General features: G+C 27.8%; 1 protein-coding gene across 6 annotated transcripts; it reads left to right on the top strand.

Annotated features, from left to right (window-relative positions):
* The first annotated feature begins 342 nt into the window (after positions 1–342).
* Positions 343–8,050, top strand: LOC112776022 (uncharacterized). Of its 6 annotated transcripts, none has more exons than XR_011876913.1 (8): positions 928–1,095; positions 1,322–1,451; positions 1,684–1,777; positions 2,171–2,238; positions 5,263–5,319; positions 6,706–6,942; positions 7,323–7,406; positions 7,590–8,050. XR_011876913.1 is itself a non-coding variant. In XM_072226539.1 (8 exons), exons 2-7 carry the CDS (start codon positions 1,347–1,349, stop codon positions 7,353–7,355), a joined length of 594 nt encoding a protein of 197 aa, XP_072082640.1. In that variant the 5' UTR covers positions 950–1,095; positions 1,322–1,346; the 3' UTR covers positions 7,356–7,391; positions 7,590–8,050. The 6 variants fall into 6 exon arrangements, 4 of the variants coding, with proteins under 4 accessions (XP_072082639.1, XP_025675756.1, XP_072082640.1 ...); XM_072226539.1 differs by having other exon boundaries at positions 950–1,095; positions 7,323–7,391; XR_003189766.3 differs by having other exon boundaries at positions 500–1,451.
* The last annotated feature ends 3,987 nt before the right edge of the window (positions 8,051–12,037 follow it).

Genomic DNA, 12,037 nt, shown 5'->3' with positions numbered 1-12,037 from the left:
TAAAAAATATTACAATAATATCAAAAAGAAGAGAAAAAAAAAAGTATAACAACAACAATAATAAAAAAAAAATATAAAAACACAAAAAAAATATGTGATTTACGTGCATATTGTATTAGAGACTTTTGTTAAATTTTAAACCAACTCAATTGAATTTAGTTATTAAAAATGATTTTGAGTGTATATCAGGATTATGTTTCTAAGTGTGAGTAGCCTCAACAAATATCTTAATTTATGAACATAACTGATTATGCAGGAATAAGGAAACTTATTTAAGTTGCATATTATAGTTTTCCACAAAAGGAACTTTATTTACAAAAGTTAGCTCCACAACTTTTTCTTAGTTTGTGCATTATGTGACAATGACAATGCAATGTGAGCAATCAATTCTCCAAGCTGTTAAATTTTAAAGCCTCACAATATGGTGGGTCCTTGCCTCCCTTGTGTTCAAGTTCAACTCTCGTATCATATATATCTCTCTCTCTCTCTCTCCTCTCACAATTCACACAAATTCAATTCACCATTATATATTTATTCACAGATGCAAACAGAACCTTCTGGAGGCACAATCTCATAAAATATCTTAGGCACCATGGAATCTCAGCCCTACATCACCAACCCCTCAACCCTCATCACCCAGTCAATAAACGACTACCCTCGTTTTAATTATTTTTTGAAAACCCCAAGCTTAGCCATATCTCATATTATTTAAAAAATATATTTTAATACATTTAAATTGTAAAATATTGTTAAAATTTTTTTATATAATTAATATAAAAATTAAATATAACATTACATAATTAAATAAATATATAAAATTATTTTATACCGATAATACATTAAATTAAATTCTTTAAAAAATATCAAAGAAAACAAAACTTTTGTTTAAAAAAACTATATAAGGTAGCCACCAAAAAAAAAAACTATATATGGCGCAAGTGTCTCTGGAGAGTTCTTGAGGCTTAGGGTGTGATCTATCTCCAGCAGGCACCTCTGCTCTTCAATCCTTTCACTCCACGAAACCAAAACCAGAATGCTTTGTGCCGTATACAATTTCAAAAATTTGTAGCCGAAATCCAACTTGCCATAGAAAAAGTATATCATATAATTATATATTATTATTATTATTAATTACTATAAATAAACAGTACACCGTACGTAGTAATATTGTGTTGTTGGTTTGGTTTCGTGTGATTCCCATCCCATTTTTCTTTTTCTTCTTAAAAATATATGATATGTACGGAAGCTGTGTTAGATTATCCATAAAGTGATTCAATTTGTCGACAAGAAAACCTTAGTTTCATATCTGATTGGTTCTCAGAGAATTTCATAGTTGTCTTGGGAAAATGGCTGGTGAAGGAGATAAAAAGAACGACTTCTATGCGGTTCTGGGATTGAACAAAGAGTGCACTGATTCAGAGCTAAGGAATGCATATAAGAAACTAGCACTGGTTAGAATTATTAAACACTTCATCATTTTTTTTTTAATTCTGTTACCTCTCTTTGTAGAACCCTGTTTTTGTTATAATCTGGGGTTTCTCTGTTCTTCTCATCAGGAGAAAGAAACGAAAATGTTTCCATTTCCTGCGTTTTCAACGAGAGATTGAAAATGAAATATTGTTCCTGAAAGTGGAATTTGTAGTTAAAAAAAAATCGTTTTGGTTTGTTTGTTTGATGGGATAGAAATGGCACCCTGATCGTTGTTCAGCGACGGGGAATTCAAAGTTCGTGGAAGAAGCTAAGAAGAAATTCCAAGCAATCCAGCAAGCCTATTCTGGTAAATTCAACTTCTGTTATTTTCTTTATTTTTTTCGGTAGAAGAAATTCAACTAACTATTAAATTAAATATCTTTATGATTGAATATTGACCCGTGATTCACTGTTTATTTACTTATCACCTTTTTCATGACTAAACGGTTTTTTACTAAAATTATAATTCATGCTTCAATCCATATTAGTCATCCTAGTATTTCTTCAAAATAAAGTTCAGATTGCCATTTTATTTTGGTATGGAACGAGGAGTTGTTTTATTTCTTTATTTTTCACGTTTTCATTATTACTACTAATTTTCTATAGGAACCTATTTCATTTTCACAAGACATTCCTGTAACCCTGTTTAGCACTTTTTGTTTGTCTAAACTAAAATAGTATTTTTATGTGTGTTGTGTAGTTTTATCTGACGCCAACAAAAGGCTAATGTACGACGTGGGAGTCTACGACAGTGATGACGACGAAAACGTAAGTTACCCGCTTCACCAACACGGTGCCGTTTTGCTTTTCTGATCTCTTTTTGTTTTCCATGTTTCAATTCCTTGCATTTCACTGAACTCGTTCGGGCTTTGGAGTTTGGGCACCTATTCACAGTAACCAATTTCGGTTGGTCATCTGTCGTTTTCAATTTTGTTATTTCTTTCTTTTCAATTTTGTATCTATTATTATTATTATTATTATTATTATTATTATTATTATTATTATTATTATTATTATTATTATTATTATTATTATTTCTCTAGATTTGTAGGTGTTGTCCTATCATTTAGATTCCTTGTCATGTTCTTCGATTGCTTAAAGATTGAGCTTAAATTTTTGTTAACTTTTTTTTCGGTCTAAATTACTTGTTCTTTTTGTAAGTTTTTCTATATTTAATTAAGGAAACTCCTTGTATTTATATTTTATTTGCTTTATTAGTAAAAGTATAAATATTTGTGAATTTTCTGACATTGCTGAATATATATATATATATATATATATATATATATATATATATATATATATATAGGGCAATTTACCCAAATAAATAAATTGGGTGAAAGCTTTGCTCAAATACACAAAACAGAAATCCCTTACGTACATGTGCATTTTCACACTTCTATGTAAACCGTGGGAAGCTACCACGGTTTCTGATTTTAACATAAACCGTGGCATGCTACCACGGATTATGGGATTATGGTGTTTGTGGTTTGTGTGTAAACGGTGGCAAGCTCCAACGGTTTACGAAGAGAGAAAGCTAAGCATAAACCGTGGCAAGCTCCCACGGTTTATGAAGGAGGAATTTTTATCATAAACCATTTATTTTTAGATGTTTGATTGCATCAATGTGGTATCATTTAGACTGCGCATGATAATTGTGACAGAATACATGTATATAATAGAAGCTCAAACCGCTTAAACTATCAAATACACAGCAAATAATATATTAGACAATTCTCAAACCTTTTTAACTATCATTTCCTGTTACTTCATTATTGTGTCATGTCATGCACCAACAAAACTAATCTAATGTAATCTAATCTTCACTCTCAAATCTCAATACTCACTGCTCAATACACAATAGTAAAACAATTTTGTTAACACATTCATCATATTTTTTTTAAGTTTTGGATTATAAAATTAAAGTATCAATTATATGTATAAAATATATATTAAAATGTAAAATATATATTAAAAATAAATAAAATAATATATATTTATACAAAAATATATAATAATTAATTTTATATATATATATAAATATAAAGTTTTTTTTTTGAAAAAATACAATATCAAATTTTTGAAATGTTTACAATAACTTTTAAAGAAATTTTTTGGCTTTTTAGGAGAAAAAAATATTCTTCTTAAATTAACATTAGATCTCTGACAAGTACTCTTGAAATCTCATTAGATCTAATGTTAATTTAAGAAGAATATTTTTTTCTCCTAAAAAGCCAAAAAATTTTCTTAAAAGTTATTGTACTCATTGTCTAACATTTCAAAAATTTGATATTGTATTTTTTCAAAAAAAAAATTATATATATATATAATCAATTATTATATATTTTTGTATAAATATATATTATTTTATTTATTTTTAATATATATTTTATACATATAATTGATACTTTAATTTTATAATCCAAAACTTAAAAAAATACGATGAATGTGTTAATAAAATTGTTTTACTATTGTGTATTGAGCAGTGAGTATTGAGATTTGAGAGTGAAGATTAGATTACATTAGATTAGTTTTGTTTTGTTGGGTGCATGACATGATACAATAATGAAGTAACAGGAAATGATAGTTAAAAAGGTTTGAGAATTGTCTAATATATTATTTGCTATGTATTTGATAGTTTAAGCGATTTGAGCTTCTATTATATACATGTATTCTGTCACAATTATCATGCGCAGTCTAAATGATACTATATTGATGCAATCAAACATCTAAAAATAAATGGTTTATGATAAAAATTCATCCTTCATAAACCGTGGGAGCTTGCCACGGTTTATGCTTAGCTTTCTCTCTTCGTAAACGGTTGGAGCTTGCCACGGTTTACACACAAACCACAAGCACCATAATCCGTGGTAGCTTGGCACGGTTTATGTTAAAATCAGAAACCGTGGTAGCTTCCCACGGTTTACATAGAAGTATGAAAATGCACATGTACCTAAGGAATTTCTGTTTTGTGTATTTGAGTAAAGCTTTCACCCAATTTATTTATTTAGGTAAATTGCCCTATATATATATATATATATATATATATATGCTTACGATTTATGGTGGTTACGGTGTTTCAAAAAATATTTTTAAAATTAAATTGACAATTTCTTATTATTTAGCAGTGTTTTTTTTTTAAATGTTGCTAAAAATAGTATTACCAAAATGTAGAAAAAAAAGTGTTAATTTAATTTATAACAATATTTGCATAGTCATCATAGACATAGTAAGTATAGGGATATTAGAATTCAATATATATATTTTTTGATGCATTGTCAATGTAAAATAATTTTATATGTGTACCTAATTATATAACATTATATTAGTAAAATTAACTATTTTTTATATTAACTACATAAATAATTATCTAAAACCAGATGTAGTTGGATGAATATGTAAAACGTTTTGTACTATAGATGTATCAAAATTATTCCATATATAAATATGGGAATGAATTGGGCATAATGAACTCCTATTTTATATTCATGAAACATTATTCACGTTTAAGATTAAGATGGATCCATTTTGTCCTAGAAATGATTGATTCATCGAGATTGTCACAAAGGCACGAACTTTCTTCTTATTATTCAAATCCTATTGGTGTGCAACACGGCACGTGCCACATGGCCATGTTCCATGTTGTTCTTAGATTTCAGTTAGAGCCAATAATTCATAGAATCTGAGATTGGTTAGGGACTTTGGGGTGTAATTAGATCTTGCTTCACACCAAAATAGGTGTATTAGTCTATGTTGATCCTGTGAGTTAATCGCATAATTTTTCTTTTGTAGGGCATGGGGGACTTCTTGAATGAAATGGTAACAATGATGAGTCAAACAAACTCAAATGTAAGCTCCCTTTAATGTATTGCTGTATTTTTTTTCCCTATGTTTATATTTATTGCTCTTCTGTTTTGGATTTGATTAGTGGAATGATTGTGATAAAGGCATAAAGCTAGACACCAAAACCGTTGTTTACATATTTAATTTGTTTAGTGATAAAGCTGGACATAGCAATTAACAGTGTCTCTAGCTGTTGCTTTTCTGTTATCTTTTATGAGAAAAATTGAAAGACTAGCAAAATTTATTATTTTAGCCAGTATTTTTAGTCACTAGTCCAATTTTTTTAATCTAGCAATTTAACAACATAATTTTAGCCCATGCTTTTAAATATTAATAATTAATTTTTGGCCAAAAACAATAAATTTTGATGTGTTTCTTTATTTTTGTGGTCTTATACATTCACAACACACTACTACTACTACTAATGTGGGTTAAAAGACATATGATTTTACCAATTGAGCTAGACGTCAGCTGGGCTGCTTTTATTTTCTTGGATAGTTTGAATCATTGAATGGATCACCTAATGCTACCCTTTTCCGTTTTGGGCCCAAACGATGCTTATTTTGTTCTCTCTTGGAATTTCCCAAATTGCAAGGGTGCTATTAATAAAGGCAGCATATTTCTGTTATATTACCTTTTTTTTACACTTCCTTATTAATCTATATTTTTTTTTAACTATAAAGAAATATGAATACCATTTTTACTACATATATGTTTTTCCCCTTAAATTTGCATCAACATAGCATATAGAAAAACGTTTCCATCATCAGTACACAATAAAAAAGGCAATATATTTTTTTTTGTCAGACAGATAATAACATATTTTAATGTCCATATTACAATTAAAATAACAAAAATGTTATTTGTACATTAAAATTAATCATTATGTATTTGTGTATAAATATATGTATAATTTAACTCATTTTTAATATGTATTTTGTATTTCAATATGTATTGTATACTAGTTGCTGATTTTAGTATAAATTTAGCATGATTGTTAAAATAAATAAAATTAGCATAACAATTTGGTAAGTGTATCATAATTCATTCATGAGCAGGGAGAATTGTTAGAGGGTTGTGGCCATCCAGAGTAGTGAATAATAGTAATAGGTAGAATACGATGTTGAATATTTGAGTGTCTGCTTTATTTGTATGTTTTCTTTAGTTTTCTATTGTAATAAGCTCCACTTTTGTGTTGAGCTCTTTCCATTAAAAAAGAAATTGGTAAGTGTATCAAGCGAAAATACAGAACACACTACTACTACTACTACTAATATTTGATGATTAGGTAGAAAGTATTTTGGTTGCTTTGATAATTTTGTCATCATTCACAAAGAGTTGAAGGCCTTGGAAGCATAAACAATTGATTAATTTATATTGCATAAAATACAGGAAAATGGAGAAGAGAGCTTTGAGGAGCTGCAACAGCTGTTTGAAGATATGTTTCAAGATGATATTGGATCAGATAGAAGCACCACTTTTACTACTGCCGGTTGCTCCTCTTCGTCCGCGTGCATGGCTTATAGTGGAAACTCCAACTCGAATAAGCGCAATTCGGCTGAGATGAACTTTTTGAAGGCAGATAATTCCTTTGACTTTGATACCAGTTACCAGAACTTCTGCTTAGGGGTTAGTATATATAACAATACAATACTAAACATTTCAGGCTTCTCAGTTGAACTGAATTACTTGTGTTTGGAAAAATCATTTTTGGAAACAACAAATGTAGGCTTGTTTGGATTGTGAAAATAATTGTTGTTTTTATTTTGTAATGTTTTCTGTTTTCAGAATTTCGTGAGGAAAAAAAAATGAAAGTAGAAAATGCTGTCAGAACACACAAATTTAATTAATTAAGAATACATGACTTTTGGAATTATGTGGATGATATTTGGGTTCGTAGCCCTGTGAATCATGGTTTAGTTAAGGTAGTTTAGTGTTGAATCTTTCTTAGAGAGTCTCTTAAAGTTTTAATCAATGGTATTTTCCGTGTTGTTGTTCATGTCCTCAAGGCTGGTCTTGTTAATTATCATTACTACCAATGAATGAGGATACAAAAACAATGGCGTTATTTTTGTGAGGTATGTGTGGGACTGGTAAGTGACTTAGCTTCTTCTTGCACAAAAAAAAAAAAAAAAAACTGTTTTGTGTTTGCTGAAAAGTCCCAAAACTTGTTTATCACACATTACATACATGTATCATCATTCAAACGTATGCTTTTTTATTGCGAAATTCTCGCTACTTTCTTGTTGATGTTTCTCTCTTTTTCTTGTGTGTAGACAGGGGAAGCACCTCCGAGATATAAAGAGGGAAAAGCTAAAAATAATTCGCGACGGAGGAGGTAGCGGTGGTGGACGACTGCGGCACCGAGCAATGGACATGGTGTGCACCAACCTTAGCATACCATAATGTTATTAAGATGGTTGCAGAATTGTAATTACATTGAATGATAGTTGCAACTATGAATGGGAGAAACAAAAGGAAAGGAAATTGAGATTGGGATTGAGAGTGAAAGGATCGTGGCCAACACTTAACCATTAAAAGGAAAGTGAGTGATCTTTTAGCATTGGATGTAATTTCACACCAATTAAAAATATTATTGATGTAATTTCACTACTATAGCCTCCAGCTATAACTTTGCAAAAAGCAAGGTTGTGGCACCATCAAGATCTTTTGTATGAAGACTGAGGCTAGGAGTTTTTTAGGTTGAAATTGATAACACTATAATTTGAGAAGGTAAGTTTGGTTTGTATTTTTATTTTTAAAATTTTATAAAAATATAAAAAATAAACTTTTATTATTTTTTTTATAAAATTTTAAAAATATTAAAAATAAAATTTGAAAATAAAAACACATTAAAACACAAAAATTAAAAATAAAAACCTAAATCATAAATCAAACGCATTTTTAGCTTGTCAAAATCTGACTAGGGGAAAGAGAAACAATTTTGTTATGTATTATTTTGTGTAATATATTTTAACATAAAGTAATTATATTTAACTATTTTTATGTATAGTTAGAGTTTGTCATCATCATTTTAGTCGTTTAAGTTATTTTGTTAAATAGAACTAATATTTAAAAATTTATTTTGTCAAAAATAAAAATTGAACTTTATTTGGTTAAAATCAAAATTTTTGAGTGTGATTATTTATTCTTAAAACAGATATTTTCGCTCCTAAGGAAATGACTTTTCCACTCCACCATTTGTGAAATACCGATTTTGCCTCTAAATAAAAAATAAAAAGTGTGGTATTGGCAGATAGTGGGTACTGGGTAGTAACTTTAAGAACAAAGTGGTCCTACAGCACGTGGAGAGAGACCCCTTAAATAAATGGATGAGAATAAGTATTGTATGATCCATAAGCCACTCAGTCTCTGACTCTCTGCTATGGAATAATGGAAACTTAATCCCAGTACAATAAATAATTAAGGCCTAATTTAGATAACTAATTTAATTAAATTTTTTTTGATAAAATAACTTAAATAATAAATGATTCTGTTAAAAGTAACTTATAAATAAATTATTTTATATTTGGATTTTTAACCCTAAAAGTACTTATTTTATAGAAATGTAATGAAAAGTAGAAGTATTATGAAAAAAGTCATTTTTTTAACTTCTCTATAAGTTCCTAAATAGTTTCTTAAAAAATTATAATTTGGTTTTAAAAATTACACCAAATATTAATACTATTACTTTTCATAAGTCAAAAGTAAAAAAAAGTTACTTCTAGAATTTTCAAACGGGTCTTAAATATTTTACTGCTAAAAGCCTAAAACATTTACTTTTTTTTTTCTAAAAGGTATTTCTAAATTTTTAAATTTTTGAATTTTTAAAATATAATTTTTCGCATTCTGCAATCATTTTTTTGTCATAAAAAATACTTGAAAAGATTTTAAATTAAGTTCACATCTTATGAAGATATTTTTGTTAATCAGAAAATTAATAAAAAAATGTCTTTTGCTCCTACAAAAAAAACTTTTTATCAGAAAAAATGCTTTTCGTCCTTTACCAAAAAAAAAAAAAAAAAAGAAAAAAGACATTTCGTACTTAACAAAAAACCTCTAATTTATTCCTTGTAATTTTCATATGCGATACATCATGTGCATTTCAGTATTTCACACAATAATGGGGCATAATCAAATTTCGATGCTACATTTAATATAATTTAATTTAATTTTATATTTAAAATAAATTTTATTTTTACAATTAATAAATGATTAGTTTTTTTTTATTTTATTTTTTTTATAAATAGAATCAATACTACTTTGTCTATTAAAAGCATTAGACATAACATATCTTCAAGTTGAATAGACACTTATAAAAATACTTACAATAAAAATGATTTGAATCATGATTTTTACGCATTTGGATCGAATTTTTACCACTTGTGACAATAATGCTAACTACAAAGAATATAATCAGTCAATTAAAGAAATACATAAAGCTTGGACAAGAAAAAGCAGAAGTTCGATCGGATACACAATTCTAGCACTTTTGGTTTTGAAAGCTTCTTGCTTAATTGGGACCCAAATTCCATTGCAAGTAGCCAAATATTTTTAATGCTAGCAAGCTAGTGTCTTGATTCGTGGGTCCTTTAAACTCAATAATTGTTAAGCTTTTGCCACACAAGTTGTGTAACTCGTGTTTAATGTAGGAATAGAATAGAGAATTGGTTCACACAATTTGCATCCTCAACACAAGTGTGTTGCTGTCGTTTTCTTCCTTGTGATCCCTCTTCTTTTTTCGGTAAAGTCATTGATTGGTATTTCATAGTTGTTAGTTTATTACATATGCAACATTCTAGATTTGTGCAACAGGAAGGTCAGATTCTTTTTAAGCGCTTAATCATGATCTTAATTAAGGATTATTAATAGGTAATTACGAAATAATTGTGAATAAGACTTAACAAGTGGCCCAAGTTGTGTGAAGTGGAAAACGACTTTTTTAGATCAGCAAGGCATAGGGATCGTACAGGGGATCACCAACTTGTTTCCACATATATATATAGAACTTTAAAATCCCTGATATCTCACCAATATATATAAAAATATAACTCTAAAAAAAAAGAGAATTTAATATAAAAATTAATAACCTTTATATATTAAAAATTTCAATTTGAGGGAGGCATTGCCTCCTTTCCAACACTAGCTAATAAGTTAATTTTAAAAATCTTATATTCTATTTTCAAAAAAAATTATAAAAATTTATTTTTAATTAATTAGTATTAGTCAATTTTATTTTAGAGTTTATAATTAAGAATATAGAATTAAAAATTTATAATTTAAAATCTAAAATTTAAAATAAATAAAATAATTTTTAAAAAGTTAGCTCATGTTTACTAAAAAAGAAACTTAACTCTAACAATAGTTATTTTCAAAATATCTCATCGATCAATGAAATAATGAGTGGACTTATATTATTACTGACATATTATAAGAAAAATGGTCAAATTTCAATTTACAATAAGTAAGTTATTACTGATTTCGATACTTTATACTAATAAAGTAATTTTGAAGAACTAAATCAACTAATTAATCATTCTTTTGGCTACGGAATTAATAAATCTACACCGTACATAAAAGAACCATCTCGGGTTGAATTCTATAAATAAAATAAAGGTGATTGGACAGGCCAAGTTGGCGTATAAAACTACCAAATTGTAATTACCACCAGAATTAGGCAACTAGCCAACCCATAGTTTGATTCCCCGGTATGGTAAGTGTGGAAACCAGCAAGCTAAGCATGCAGATTCTATATTTCTATATGGATATTGTGTTGAAAAACTTGCACATTGGAATTTAATTCCCCCAAGAGAATTGATGAAATAAACAAGTTTACACAGCAGGATAATTCACAACAGCCATAAAATCTCTTTTCCCAAGTTTAGTATCACATTATATAGTGCAAATTTTCCGGAGAAAAATAATATTTTGTAAACAGGGACGGATACGTATACAAACTTGTGGAGATAAATGCCTCACTAATATTTTAAAAAGTATATATATATGTATAGATATTCCTATTGTAGAATTGTTTGCCCCAATATTAAAACAAAAATTACCTTATTATATTGTGTCAAAAAATTTATTTTATTAAATAAATTTATCTATTGTATCTTATGACATATTTTAGGAGTATAATTATATTTTTAAGTTATTTTATGTATTTAATGTATTAAAAAATAAAAGAAATTTATTTTTTAATAAGATATTTCTTTTATAATATTATTAAAATATGTTCTTAAGACACATATTAATAAAATCTTATATATTAAATCAATTTAGAAAAAAAAGAATATTGTGGTACTATTTCAATTTTCATTAATATTCTTTATTCTTAATTACATATTTTTTTTATTTCGTCATGTTAGATGTACATAAAAAAATTTTCCATCAAATCATCTACCGATATAAGAGTAGATTACTTAAATAAATTAACTGAATTTCAAAATTACTAGATTATCCTAAATGAGAAAAGACAATATTTTTATCCTTCTACATTTTATATAAATCGTTGGCCTTCTATTGGTTTAAAAAAAATTGTAAAGCCACAAAAATTACAATGATTCACGCTTATGCAAATTTGTGCATGAATCATAGTGATGGGTCATGATTCAAGGTGTGTCAGATATTTGCCATAGTTCACGTAATAATGCAACAATTTATGGGGCTTAGAGAAACCATCTTTGAGAGTGAAAACCATGATCACAAGTTGAGCATAAAACGT

This window comes from Arachis hypogaea, chromosome 19 (genome assembly GCF_003086295.3).
Source record: "Arachis hypogaea cultivar Tifrunner chromosome 19, arahy.Tifrunner.gnm2.J5K5, whole genome shotgun sequence".
NCBI classification, from domain to species: domain Eukaryota; kingdom Viridiplantae; phylum Streptophyta; class Magnoliopsida; order Fabales; family Fabaceae; genus Arachis; species Arachis hypogaea.
The sequence above is the reverse complement of the archived record's forward strand: the minus strand, read 5'-3'. Positions and strand labels throughout refer to the sequence as shown.